Genomic DNA, 15,365 nt, shown 5'->3' on the forward strand with positions numbered 1-15,365 from the left:
TCTGGTTTGGATTGGAAATTCACCACATCTCACTATTACAACTTTTTCAAATTCTCACACAAAATATAATAAACAATTTAACTTTTTCAAATTCTAAAACAATAATAATATTAAAAAATAATATTCTATTATACTATTCACAAATCATCCCAACTCATCTCTGAATCCAAATGGTTCATAGATCAGTTGAGATGATGTGTTTGTGTCCCTTTGTTCAATATATAGAATTCTCCATACGTAAAAGATTCTTTCTGGTCACTTTCCTTTGATCCCTATTCTTCATATAATCCATCCAACTATTGGAAATTTCCTTTTGGGATGCGTACGTTTGTCTCAATCCAACGGGTTCCATATATGGTCAGGATCGTGGCTGTGTAGTGTAGCCTTCTGTGATCAAACGAGTGAATACATGTTTGAATGACAACTTGCTGATAATCTTTGGCGTATATGGACAGTTAATTCCCAGCTACTCCAGAAGATACACTCTCTTTCGAAAACAGAACCCAAACTTACTGAGTAACTTGTAGCCACTGATGTCACAAAAAGAAAGCTCTTATTAAAACTCCAATTTTCTATGGCTTTGAAAATCCTGATTAGCCTGTTTAGGACAAATATTTTCTGTAGACATTGTTCACATTATTGAACTATTTTGTGGTTAAATATAATATACAAGAGAAAATCTAAAATTCTAAAAATTGTCAAAAGCATGTGGCCTGATTGACAGAAATCCTTAGCCTCCAAAATTTTCTCTTTGAGTGTGGGGGGTTTTGAAACCAAGACTTTCATTTTGGAAGTCGGGGATTTATACCAATCAGGCCACATACCTTTAACAATTTTAGATTTTTAGATTTTTTCTTGTACATTATATTTAACCACAAAATAGTTTAATGTGAAATAAACTACGTCTACAGAAAAAGAGTTCAAGGGTCTTGGGTTCAAAAACCTCCCTCCCTATATGTACAAAAAAAAAAAAAAAAAAAATAGAAAATCTAAAATTAGATCCTTATTTAAACTAGGTCCTTTACACCTTCCAATGGGGAGCTGATGTGTCTACTCTCGATTGGAGCTTACAATAAGCCCACTTACATGGGATTAAGTTTTTTTTTTTTTTTCTTTTTTTGTTGGTGATTATCCCGACTGTTTCTCAGGGTGTTGCCACCACAAGTGACAATGGGTTGGCGTTCGATGATTGTTTTAAAACTAATTAGCATTAGGGTTTTTGAATGTTTAATGTTTATATTTTAGGTTTTTAGATTTTCTCTAAAAAAAAACCAGTGTAGTTCAGCTTATAATTGTAAGCTTTGAGGTGGCGCGTTTGGATTGTTCAGAATGAGACAAAAAACAAGTAGAATCATGGCATCACATACTTAGAATTTTAATTCAAATATATGTTTGTGTTGGAACATATGCCAAGTTCGTATGTTGGAACTAGCAGTTTCTGGTCATCGCAGCCAATAATATTCAAGAATCAAAAGGGTATCATGAATAGATTGACCTCAACTTGCCAACTTGTTTGGGAAAATTAATAAAAGCATACTTTTCCTCCTCACCATATAATCAGTCAGTAGGAAAATTATTGCTGATTTGTCAAGGAACTTCTCCTGCTGACTTGTAATGAAAATTTCAAACCTAGCTCCCTCATAACTTTCAAATCATTGTTTCTATCTCTACAAAACTTTTCAAAGCTTGATAGGCTATATTTTAGAAAAGTATGTATCTCCGTGTTGTTTCATAGGGTTGCTACCCGCCCTATATGGTCAAACCGCAGCCCTTTTCGCCCTCGGATTGTAGTCGGATTGCTGCACGTAAGGGAGAAAGGGCTTAGGTGAGACTGGGAATTGACCTCATTCCAACATGGCATTTTTCTCACCATGTCAAACCAAAGGGAAAAATTTGACTTCACCAAGATCATACCTGTTCCAAATTTATATAATTCTTTGAATTGGAAGGAAATGTCAAACATGTCCCACTTCAATCTGAAGGGCCACCCAATCAACTCCAAGATCCATCGTTCATGGGTTCAACACCTCTTTGAATTGGGATGCATATTTAATGTAAGGAAAGATAAAGTGGTGGTGGTAACGGGTGGCGGTGGAACGGAGGATAGATGTTGAAAGTGTCGAAGTTGGAAGCAGCACTGGTGGTGATAGTGGTTGAGGCAGTAGTGATTGTTATGCTTGTTGAAGGCATATATTCAATGATCTTTCTACTGGCAAAATAACTGTTTATAGCACAGTGTTTATACCGTTCATGTGAGGGTCTGCATGCAGCAAGCATTTTTACTCTTTCTATATGGGCGGGGTCATTATTTTTCAGGCTAATCATGTTGTCCACGGTCTTAGCCTCCATTGCTCAAGCTCCATTATCGGCACCTGTGCCCTCCGCCAACCATTCTCTATTGATGCCTGATGGTGGTGAGAGCATAAACTTGGAGGAGACTGTGCTAGTATCTAAACAGTAAAAACTGGAGATTTTCAACCACTATAGAACCAACAGAGTTGAACATCTTACTGCCCTGATCATCTCACTCATTTTCTCTTGTTTGGTTACACAAATTATCTCATCTCATCCCATCTAATCCATAACTTATATTAGACATCTCACTATTTCTTACTCCAATCATCTCCCCGTATTATTAAGAAAAAATTGGACGTAACTGATCTAATTCGAATTCTAAGAACCAATTCAAACTGATTCAACCAAAAAACAGTGACTTTAGGTTTTTTCGGTTCGATTTACAGGTGTAATTTATTTTTTAATTTTTTTTGTTCAGCTAGTTACTTTTTCTTATCCAAATGAAATTCTTTTTTAACCCCCAAATATGATAGAGCCCAAAACATTATTTAAAAAAAACATCATGCATATAACTAACCAAATAAACTAAATCTTAAAAAAAAAAAAAAAAAAAACAATTGTAAATGCAACCACCAAAATAAAAAGGTTACCAAAGTATATAATAAAAGTTACAGAATAACTAATTACCAACTATTTAGCTTATAAAAAATTACAATTATATATATATATATATATATATATATAAAATGTACATTTATACTAGCTAGAGGTGAGTTTAATTTAATCCAGGATTTCTTTTCCTATCCTGTTTTCCATGTAGGACTCTCCAGTAAGTACACCATTCCAAAAGACAACCATTCACACATTGCATATACCTATTATTATCCAACCTAAAAACATTTTCCAACATACATGTCAACATGTTAAATACCATTGGCAATGGCACTTCAATCATCCGTACAGTAAATGAAAGTGTCGTTTGGATTGAGAAACACTCTAAACCCATCTCATCTCATCATTACAACTTTTTCAAAATCTCACACATAATGTAAAAAAACAATTCAATTTTTTCAAATCTTAATACAATAATATTATTAAAAAATAATATTCTAACAATATTTTATTCAACTCATCTAAAATCATCTCATCTCATCTCATCTTACTATCCAAACAGCTCAGAATTGTTCATGGCATAATTACACTTCAACATCTCTGAACTACAACTATTGGAAGAAAAGCTGTTATTGCTCCCCTTTCGTTATTCATCTAAAATTATGGTGCTTATAAGCATCCATCATTGGTGCCGCTCACTCAACCACCACCTCTCCACAGCTGCGGTTGAGGTCATTCCTTTGGAAAGAAAGACCGAATCTAACAGTCTCTATAATTACTAATACAACACTATAATTACAGGAAACATTTGCCCATATAAAATAAAACAAAATAAAATACAGAAAAACATTCCTTTCTACACAGGTGATGCAGAAAGTAGAAAGTCTGGCTGTAGTCTCTGTAGCAGAATCCCACAAAAGGGACACAAAGGTTTTGAGGGTACTTCTACAACAGATGACTTGGTAGAAGATTTAAAATCAACACGGTTTCTTGGCATCGAAAAAAGAGTCTCAGGCGCCAGTCTGAAAGCCCGTCTACTACAACATATGCAAAACCATAAGGGAGTAGTAGGACAAATCTGCATAGAAACTGCACACCTTGGTAGTGTGTGGCTCTGACCAATACCACTTTCACCCTCTAGACCTCGGCAAAAGCCAACTTCTGGTGAATCAAATGGAACTAGCGCTGAACAATAGCTACATTGCTCCACTGCTGCACATTCACTGCATTGAAGTCCATTTTTAGAGGAAAGGCAAGCGATAAGATGACCAACATAATTCATTAGTATGACTCACACAGCATTTAAATGTCTTTCGTACATCAGATAAACTGAACTAGCAAAAATAATCGAATATATTAAAATTACAAGAAGAAGTTCGCACACTGTATAGAACAGAAGAAAGGTGTACCTCCTCTCATGCCTTCCAACTTCTGATGCAAGGGCTTTCAGTTGATCCCTTGCATGTTCATGATTAAGTGCAACCCACTGCTCCATTTGTGCTAATCCAATAGGATACCAATACCCAGGTCGAGAAGCAGTGGTGGCTCTATGGGACATACGGCTTATAGAAGCAGAAAAGCTAAAACCCAAAAGCCTCTCGCGGAGTTCTCTTTCACTGCTGAAAAGTAACTCCATCCACATGGTCAGTTGCCTCCCTTCAGCACTACTTAATCCTCTCAAGTTCTCCAATTTTCTGTTTATTTGATTGGCCTTCAGCTCCGATAGCATGACACGTCTACAGATTATATTTAGAAGGTGCAGCTGACGAGAATTAATCTTTGACAAACTTGCAGAGATGCATGGCAAAAGCTTTTTAGCTGGAAGGCCAACCTCAGACCCAGTAGATGAAAATGAGAGCCATTTAAGCAGTATATGTTCTACAAACTTCGAAGCTGTCTGCTTGAAAGCCAATAATGATGCTATGATATCCCAAACAACCAGAGGCTCATCCAAATGTTCATATTTTTTCAATGACCAAAGAATATTGGACTCCCAACATGCCAATTCCTTCTCTGGAAAACCAGGGAATCCCTTCAGTGCCTTCACATCAAGTGGAGCTGTGTTTGACAAACGATCCAGTTGTTGCCCTCCAATCCAGTAAAACTCAACCACTGCCTTTTGAGCCCTGAAAGTGTTTGAAGCACGTCAATTTCCTCCAGCATAAATTTCGCTTTTCATTGTCTGAAGAAACTTCAGTGACTTCATTCTTGTCACTATCACTTCTTCAAATTGAGAATAAGGCTTAATTATGTTGAGTTGAGCTCCATTCTATGCTGCTTTTCCTTTATGTTTTGTTCTCATTTCTAAATCTTCCAAAACCGTATTTTGAAAATTTAACCAATCCCACATCTAAATACAGACATGCATTCATATGAACGCATCCACAAACACTAAAAAAAAAGTTGTAGCAGAGACACAGCATTTAACTTGAGAAGTATTACCTTGCTTGGTACATTGGATCCAACAGTTCAAGATCCAAATTGCGTGCCTGAAAACATTAATCACAAATCATTGCTCTTTCAGATGTAGTATACAGAAATATAAGTTTGTATCATAATATCTTCACCCTGCCTTCCCTCATCCTCCCATGCACACAATGGTATAATAAAGATAGTTAATGTCAGCTCTCTAAACCCATGCAACTGATTCAGTTAATAAATAGATCCCTCCTAGAAGAGTAAATTACAAGTAAGGAGCCACACCAATATGTTCTTGTAATAGTAGGACCTTTATGCCTTCACATAAGCTTGGATAGGTCAATAGAATGTCAATGCAACATAACGATTATGAGAAAAAGGGGCATTGAGAATTTGCATTCAAGAATACAATGGCTAGGAAACCTGACAGGCTGCAGTTTATACCATAACAATCCAACTGCTCTGGCATAACTTAAACCATTTTTCCTTTCAACTTGTCATGATTATAATAGTCTGAGGAGATACCCATAAACAAGAGAAGGATATTTTTTTAATAGGTAAGAAGAGATGGACAAATTTTGACAAACAAGATCACCACCAACTTTTATCAAGATTCCTTTCTTAATGGTAATTCAGAAGTTTGTTGTCTCTCTTCATGATAAGGAAATATTATGGCCTGTAAGATTCATAGTTGATCTAAATCAAGGTTAAAACTTGTAATGGTGTAGTTTTGAAATTAACCCACAAACTTACTGGTTCAAATGCTAACCGCATGCCAAAGACAACATGTTGTCATCAATTTAAAAATTATAGAATAATTAAAATTGAAGACAACAACTAGGTTCAGCCTCTAATTGGCTGTTGGAACTTGTCAGGAAAAACATGGTGGTTGAACCTTTTTTCCTATAAGTATGCCATTGAAACTTTAAAGATTAAAATAAAAGAAAGGGAAGAAAAGAGGCAAAAATGAACAATAAGGCGACAGAGGATATACAGAGCTTGGAAACTAGTCACATAAAAAGCAAATAATGAGAGACAGTATGGGGGTGGGGGGACATCATACCATTGCAACCACAAGATTTCCAGGGGACATCGCCACACCAATGCATGATATAAATACATCTGGATGCTGTAAAGAGTTCCACATTTTGTAAGAACTGAATAAAAAATTAGAGAGAGAGAGTTTGTGTCCAAAAAACATAACATACATCAGCTGAGCTCCTAAGATGGGGTGTATTCGAAGGAATGGGTACTTCACAGAGAGAACTCCCACGTACGATCCAGCTGCGCACAAAATTATCCTGCCATTATTCAAGAAAATCGTCATCATATTATTGAGACTATGAACCATCTGCGGCAGTAAAAAGTGCATTTAAATGAAAAAGGAAAGAAATAATAGCAACACACTGTTACACTCATGGTCCATACATACTTCGAAATTATATCAAGCTTACATATCAATAAAGGTACTTTCATATTTATTTATTTATTTTTTATTTTTTCCAATGCTAAAGATCACTGCCTGAACATCCAGAGGATGATATGAGGTATTTTGAATCAGCTCAAGTAGCAAAGAGCAAGAAATCCTCCTCATTCACCAGTTTACAAGAACTCTTTCTTTTAAGCTTATTAGAAAATATTTCTTCTAATGAGAACTATATATTTGGCATTTTAATAGGATTTAATTGATTATACCCTGTGGTAAAATTAGAAGACAATCGAGTAAACAACTTTTCAGTTCTGCAGGGTGCCAGTATCAAATTACTGGTACTTAATCTGATTTTCCATACACTTGTTGCATAACATAACAATCCGCTACAGATATATTAATTACGTTACCAATCTACATAGATAGGGTATAACATAAGAAGTAATCACATTAGGCAGACGCTTACAGATAAAAATTACAAGCAGAATGTGATAATAACTTCCATTAAAAACTGATTTAGTGCTACAAAATTAGAGAAATTTCACACAAATGGAATATCAAATAAAATCGTTAGTTCACTAATTATAATACTATAATACACAACTGTGCTTTATGTATTGAAATACCTGGCTGCAGCTGTACAAGCAAGATCCATCAAATGCCCAAGCTAAGCCTGTAACCTGAGGGATTTCATTATCAATAAATTAACAATGGAAGGTACATCAAGTTTAAACAGGAAGAAGATACCTACAACATTGTCATGAGCATCATATGAGCCAAATTTCTCAAAATTGTTGCTATATATATCACAATTCCAAACTTCAAAAGATCCAGATCCTTTGCCAAATGCTAAGAGCATTTTATGCATGGACTTAGCAGGCATACTAAGTGAAAGCACCGAAACTGGGGCAGCATCAGCAATTATAACCTATATAGAAGTTCAAAATCAGGATAGATTTAATACACTAGTTATAAAAAATATGCAGAAAGCGTATCTAAAAGTAAGAGCTACCTTCTTCAATAGGAAAAGGGGAGTGGAATTGACTTCTGATGAGTTCAGCAATTCTTTATCATTCCCTAGCCAGATCCTCACACTGAAAGTGCAGAGAAGGAGAAAGGAGCAACATAGATTTTTTTTGAGTTTTTTTTTTCAAAGTTTAAAGGAACAGAAAAATTATAGCCCATTTCCATTTATTTAATCTCTAGGAAAAGTTTAAAGTAGTTGCATATTTAAAAAGCTGAAATACTGCCTAGACAGGCACAAACTAATACAAACTATTGAAATTGAAAATAACAATGCATCTTTCAATATCCAGGGATCAGGTCACAGCTGAACATTGATGACTTGAGTTTTCAAATTATAATTTGAACAGAACCTTTTTTGTATGTCATCAGCGGGGGGAAGCTTTCACGTGGTAAATAATTATGACATTCCGGCTTGGTCTGGATTGGATTGCTTTCTAATCTCCTCTAAGTGGGAAGTATACTTTCCTAGCACATCTCAGAAGAGGCCAGTTAGATTTTGCTCCTATCATATTCCTATTCTTCTGGATTGTGGGAATATAAGGGGGTACAAGACAATCCAGGTTTGAAATATATAGCTGAAATAATCGGGCTTTGTGGAAAAAGTCAAGCTTTGGTGGGAATCTAACCAGTTTCAAGGATCTTCAAGTATTTTTTTTGGCAAAAAAATTTACAGTATAGAAGGTGATTTACAAGTGTGGAATGAAGAGGTGTTTGGGGATGTTGAGCAAAAAGAAGAAACTTGTTTCTGAAGAGTTACAAGGCCTTGAGTGATGGAGGAAGATAGACAATTGCAGGAGGAAAAAGGTTTGAGGAAGACAATGCTCATCAGTATCCAGAAAATGATAATTCTTATGAAGGAGATATGTGGAAGACAAGGTGTATACATAAGAGAAGTGAGCAGCTATAACTAATATTTATTTTATGATCAACAAAAAAAAAAAAATTGATTGACATGAGAAGATGTTCAAGTACACAATAAATTCAAGTACACAAGGTGTATACAAGAGAATCCTCAAAAACTCCAGTATGAGACTCAAGTTGTGAAAAAAACTAACATATGGAACAAAAACCCCTCCAATGCTGACAGATAATTCAAGCAAAGAAAGCATATTTAAGTTCAATGAAAATTTTCAATGCCCTCAAAAGAACGACTTCTATTTTCTCTTCCAATTGTCCGAAGAGGGGAAAGCAGCCTTATGATAATTAAAAAGCCATTGCCAGCAAAAGCTCACATCTATCACCTTCTTTGTTACCCATTGAACTCCAAAAGCAATAAAAACAAAATAACATAAGTATCTTTCTCATGAGCAATGAAGCAACAAGTAATCCACAGATTCGCCACAACTGTTACACATACAACACTAATTGCACCAAGACAAAATTTTAGATAATCATTTAAAGTAACCAGACAATTGGAGAGAACTTTTGTCTCACAAGTCTGTGGAATTTATATCAAGCAGATTGAAGTCATTGTTAGGGGTGGGTAAGAAGCATCCTTGTCTATCATTGACAAAAAATTAATTGCTAACAAGTGAAGACATCCATATCACAAGGGAACTACCGATACAAATAACAATATACTCTTATACCTAACTCACCTCCCATCAGAACTCCCAGTAGCCAATAAAATCTGAGGATTTGAAGAATCAGAAGCAAGTAGCGCCCAACTGATTGATGTTATCCACGAAAGGTGTGCCTGAAGGAGCCCAACAAGGGTTACGGTAGTTGGTCCCCTACTGCACTCAACAGAGTAGCATTCTGGTATGTAAACTCTCCATATGGAAATGTTACCAGACTTGCAACCAACTGCAAGTAGAGAAACAGATGAACCAGTCTGAGGAACTGGACAAAGTTCACATGATAACGGCAGCAATGGAGACCAGGCAACAGCGAGTGATGACAGCATTGCACTGCGAGAAGCATATTGACTTGCAGTAATCTGTGGGAGCATGCACTTTTCTGGTATCTGCTCGAGTGATTTTGCTTTAGAATTAGACATGGGAACAATTTGAAGTGAATTTTCATCTCCCAGTTGGCCACAACTTATCTCAGGCACCTAGATATCAAGTGTTAGTAAAAAAAGATATTGCTTCAATATAACTCAATACTTGTGAAAATTAGGAGACATCAGTGTTCCAAGCACGCAAATTGCTAAATTGAAAAGTTCAAGCGAGGATTTTCATTTTTGGTTTTTTTTTTTTGGGGGGGGGGGGTTCGGGAGGTATAAGAAAAGCCTTACTGTTTCCATCTCAGTATGAGGGTCAGAGCTGACATTGGAATCCTTATTTTTCCTACGACATGGTTCCGAAATAGTTCCAGAGCCCTTATTGGTGCTGCATGTTCACCACAATAAAGATAAATTTACTTAAAAAGGATTACAAGGACATGAAGAACAAACACAAAAATGTAGGCTTTGACTATTATGGAACACATAAATGTGGTTATGCTACCTACCTGAAGAGACCATGCAAGGAAAACAAAAGTTCTGCCTATAATACCAAATTGACTATTTAAGTAAAAGTAATACATAAAAATAATGAGAATGGCCTACTTATATCGTACTGAATACATACGTTTTTCTTCTCTTATACACTTTTTTGGAAATAAAGTTTGATGAATCTTCTGCACATCTATGTCCTGTTGCCTGCTTTTAGTCAAAGATAACACAAATAATCAATCAGAAGTTAAGGCAGATTGAGCTATAATCATCCCTAGGAAAACACAACAGCTAACATCATGCTGCATGAGTTAGCAAGAAAATGCCATCCACATAAATCAAGAGACAAAAGTGTGCTTACATCAGAATTTTCTGTACAAGAAACATCGAACTTCCCAAAGTTGATCCTTGCAAGATAATCGTAAAGCCTCTCTGATATATCCATCACCTGAAGGTTAGGAGAGACCAAACCAAAACATTGTGAAACCAAATTGTTTCTCTCTAAGTTTTATGATTTTGTTTCCTCAATGCATCATGTAAATAGGGAGAATTTACCTAGAATCTTTTTAAAAGTATAAATTGATTGTATTCAGGGGGTTTAGGCCAATGCACCGTGTATATTTCGTAGAGAATAATTTTTATATCTGAAAACGAATTATTTTGATTCACTACAGCTCCAGAGACAAATATTTTTTAGACCCAGGTAATAACAACATTTATCTTTCAATATGATCAAGGAGAGTAAAGCACACCTCTATCCATTCAGCACCAAAATCGCAAAAAGGTGGACGATAAAGTTTCACACATCCTTCTGTGGTGCAAACAGCCAGCAAGCATCTGTACCAAGTTAACTAGCAAATGCAATTAAGTTTCATAAGATGTTGAATAATGAGTTAGCAGCATACAAGACGAGCGAACGCAACGGTAATGTCATCATACATTTAGTAGAAACTGACATTCCATACCCTGAGTTAGGAGCCATTCCAAGTGGGGACCATGCTATTGATCGAACACAAGGTCGACGATCCCGGGATAAACAGGTGGGTAACAAGCAGCCAGAGAGTAATTCTGCATATATAAATGAAATCTTACAATGAAATTGGTGAAGGATGCAATGAAACTGTGCACATTGGGAAATACCCCGATCTCCCTTTGGGGGCCACTTATAAGTCGAAGGTGATTTGGGATGGTATCATAGAAAAGATAGAAAGGAAGTTGGCAGGCTGAAACCGGATTTGGGGGAAGAATCACCTAAATCAAGAGCGCTCTTTCCAACCATCCTATGTATTTTCTATCATTATTTCCCTTGCCAGCAGGTGTGGCTAATCAAATTGAAAAGATCTTTCGTGCATTTTTTAGGGATCTTTTTTTTTTCTTTTTTTGGGTGGGGGAACAAGTTTCACCAGGATAATTGAGAAAAGGTTTGCACCCCGAATTTCATGCAGATGGTTGGTGGTGAACCCCTCGGGTTAGGCTCAAGTGGTAAGAGCCTTGATGTTGATGGTATGTTGGGTGCAAACAATTTCTAAGAGCCATCGGATTGGGGCAATTTTTCCTAGAATTACCCGAGGTGCACTTGCAGGAAACTCCTTGCTGAGGACTTGTACACCCCAGGGGTTAGTCAGGACTTTGCTCCGAACATCCGGTGCCAATAGAAAAATAAGACCCTTGTTGGGAAATGGTCATGGCGGTATCATCAGGAAGGGGAATCATTATGGAGGATCATCATCAATGCCAAATAAAGTGATTTGGGGGGGGGGGGGGGCCCGGTGGCGCTCAAATTTATCGAGAGCTATGCATGGTGTGGGGTTGTGGAAATATATTCAAAATGGATTTGTGGTTGGCGAGGGATTTCGGATCAGATTTTGGCATGGCATTTGGTGAGGTGATACGGCCCTCAAGATAGCATTTCCTACCCTCTTCAGGATTGCTTATGATCAGGATGCTTCTGTGGCAGATTATTTAGACAGCTCTAGTGGATCTTTAAAGTGGAATGTGCGTTTTCAGTTTGTTGTATGCTTCAAACATTGGTAGTGGTGAGATGGATAGGTTGCTTTGGATTAACCCTGGGAACAAGAAATTCAAGGTCCAATCCTTGTACATGGTCATGCCAAGTCAATCCCATAACTCTTTTCCTTGGAAGTGCATTTGGAGGAGTAAGGTGCCTCTCAAGGTTGCATTCTTTGGTTGGATGGCTTCCCATGCTAAAATTCTTACTATGGACAATCAAAGTATAGACTCGTCATTTTGAACCGGCGCTCTATGTATAAAAAGTATGGTGAATCCATGAAACATTTATTACTTCACTATTAGGTGGCAAGGGTTTTATGAGATAGATTTTTAATAGGATTGGTATTGCATTGGTGAGGCCTTGGAGGGTGGCGGATCTTTTGGCTTGTATTTTTCTTCTAGGTAATCAAGATGTTTTACTCATAAAAGTAGGGAGAGCCCAAGTACATAGGGAGGATACATGAGAAGTACCTAACAAGGGTTTACAACCGAAAGTAGAAAATCTTTTGGCTTGTTGAAGAGGTTTCCAGGGTACCCCCAGATTGTGACCATATGGAAAATGATTCTTCTATGTCTCATATGGTGAATTTGGTTTGAAAGGAAGGGCTGAAGTTTTGAAGATAGTAACGCTCATTGGAAGAGCATAAATGTTCTTAATTGGGCTAGTTTTCATGATTTTCTTGTTTCCTTTTCTAGTTCCTAACTTGTCATTAGGTGCTCCCTCTTCTATACTCCTTGTGTACTAGGGCTATGACTTATTACTTGTTTTAATAAAAAGTTATTTTACTTCTCAAAAAGAAGTTTTGCTATTTAGACTTGAGCAACAAATACATACCTTTCCTATCCACGACACCAAATGGAAAAGGTTCGCCAACGGGGACTGTGATAAGGCCACGAGGTCCAAAAGGCAATGCCGGATTCTGAGAATGAACAAACATTGCTCATCAAATAGCGTGAAGACTGTGTTTACTTTCAAATCAAAGTAGTTCCTCAAACAAGTCTCCAGGGATATTTTGGTTTTTTGACAGACCCCTCGACATCAAACCTATACTGCTGTGAGTTTTGAGGAAAATTCACCCTTCTATCTGGAATTTATGCCCAATGTGATTATATATATCTCCAAGAAGGAGACATTTTTCAGAAAGCACATCACTGTAAATTCTATGATTTTACGAGTAAGACTTGCTCTTTCTTATCAACAATAAATAACAAGTGAAAAAAAAAAACGTCACTTTTCAAATTTATGAAGCAAAAACAGCAGAAGATGTAGGCAACACTTTCTTACTTGTGGAAGTAATTCTTTGCCTTGAAGAAAAAGATTTTGCAACTGTTTGTGTAAAAACTTACCACAAACAATCCAACATAACGATAGAGATAAATTAAATTTAGTCTCGAAAACTTTTGGAACCTTCTGGACACAACGAGAACCAACTTATGAATGCGGTTGGTTGAATTACCAGTATAGTGACGAGGTGCCCTGAAGCGACGGCGATTAAATTCTCGTCGGACCAGGCAATGGCATTCGGGTATGAAGGCGGGGCCACCAGCGGCACGGCCTGGAAGCACAACGCCATTGCAAAGCCCAAGCCCACCTTACACCAGAGAGGATGTAAATACAATCACCAACTCCCTCCCTCTCTCTCTGTCACAGAAACTATTTCTGTATGTGAACGGGTTACCGGCGGACAGAGCTCCGAAGAGAGTATCTTCAACGCGATTTTTCCTGGCGTCAGCCTTCAGTCAAATCTGACTGAGAAAAAGTTAATGCCTTTTATAATTCGGAGAGTCTCCTCTAAATGAAAACTTGGCCGCCGACGAGAGCCACTGACTCGGATCACCTCTCAACTTCAAGGACCACTCGGAGAACAACAGGCTCAAAGCTCCAAAAAGGCTAAACGCACACACGATGTGTCCGTCTCCAAACAGGAATTCAATGTTTTGCTATCATACAATTCTCAAGCGGTGGGGGTCATGGGAGTTTTATGGCGACGACAACTGGGGTTAACCGGTCGACCGGTTTTGTATTTTTTTTTTTTTTTTTTTAAGAATCGAAGCCGGTTTTAAAAATTTAAAAATCGATATCTGATTAATTCTTTATTAAAATTGAAACTTTCAATTCCTCTGGTTTCAATCCGATTTAGTCCAATTTTTTCAATTTTATGAATTATCTATATTACTAATAATATTATATTTATATATATATAATTATTAATCTATTTATATTCTAGTATAAGTATATTATTTTAAAATAATTAATACATATTAATCTAATATTAAATTAAATTAAAATCTATATAAGTTCTAAACTTTTTATATAAATATTCATGATCAAATATGTAAAAATATATTTATCATTGATATATATCAAAGTAAGTTTATATTAAGAACTTAATATTAATATTTATGTTTAAGATTAAAATTTATATGTTATAGAAAAAAAAAAAGATTAATTTTATATTATATCACATGTTATATTAATTAGTAATTTAACATATAATACATATAATATACTATTAAAAATTATAAATATATATATTAGTTCGATTTGATTTAAACTGATTTTTAAAATATAAAAACAGATACTGTATTGGTTTAGGATTGATTTTAGTTCTTTGATAACCGATACCACACCGCACCTCTTATAAATTGGATCGGTCCGTTTTAACCGATTTTTCAACTTTTTTTACATCTCTAACGACAACTCACATAAAATGTTTTGTTGCACTAGATTACTTTCATTACACTAATTATTTCTTTTTAGTCTATTGTATATTCGTCTATTTACCCACCAACTACCTATTTATTAATTCATAACAATTATATTTTAGAGCACACCTCACGACAAAAACCCCTTAAATACATATTCACAGTAGGAAGCGTAGTCATAAAATACATAAATATCGTATATTTTTTTAAAAAAAAGTAATTAAATATAATAACTCGTATGAAAAAATTATTTTGTTAATAATGGATTCACTTTTTTTAAAAGAAGTACGTAACGATTGCGCACTTCATGACTATAACTAATATTATCCTACATATATATATATATATTACTCGCTTACGTGTGCAACGCCTAAAAAATTGTTTAAACTTTTAATTTTATTATATTTTTAATTTATTTAGAACTTAATTTTA

At 35.9% G+C, this 15,365-nt stretch overlaps 1 protein-coding gene across 3 annotated transcripts; it reads right to left on the reverse strand.

The window, feature by feature from the left end:
- Window positions 1–3,428: 3,428 nt before the first annotated feature.
- LOC108992294 lies at window positions 3,429–14,175 on the reverse strand. Of its 3 annotated transcripts, none has more exons than XM_018966820.2 (16): window positions 13,685–14,175; window positions 13,063–13,147; window positions 11,183–11,285; window positions 10,970–11,054; window positions 10,579–10,665; window positions 10,354–10,424; window positions 10,020–10,113; window positions 9,379–9,836; window positions 7,767–7,848; window positions 7,506–7,682; window positions 7,381–7,434; window positions 6,534–6,626; window positions 6,389–6,454; window positions 5,350–5,396; window positions 4,317–5,033; window positions 3,429–4,130 (listed from the first exon to the last, which is right to left on the reverse strand). In XM_018966820.2, exons 1-16 carry the CDS (start codon window positions 13,799–13,801, stop codon window positions 3,764–3,766), a joined length of 2,703 nt encoding a protein of 900 aa, XP_018822365.1. In that variant the 5' UTR covers window positions 13,802–14,175; the 3' UTR covers window positions 3,429–3,763. The 3 variants fall into 3 exon arrangements, with proteins under 3 accessions (XP_018822365.1, XP_018822366.1, XP_018822368.1); XM_018966821.2 differs by having other exon boundaries at window positions 7,381–7,427; window positions 7,502–7,682; window positions 13,685–14,161; XM_018966823.2 differs by lacking the exons at window positions 13,063–13,147; window positions 13,685–14,175 and having other exon boundaries at window positions 10,970–11,068; window positions 11,183–11,287.
- Between the last annotated feature and the right edge of the window lie 1,190 nt (window positions 14,176–15,365).

This window comes from Juglans regia, chromosome 13 (genome assembly GCF_001411555.2).
Source record: "Juglans regia cultivar Chandler chromosome 13, Walnut 2.0, whole genome shotgun sequence".
Taxonomy (NCBI): domain Eukaryota; kingdom Viridiplantae; phylum Streptophyta; class Magnoliopsida; order Fagales; family Juglandaceae; genus Juglans; species Juglans regia.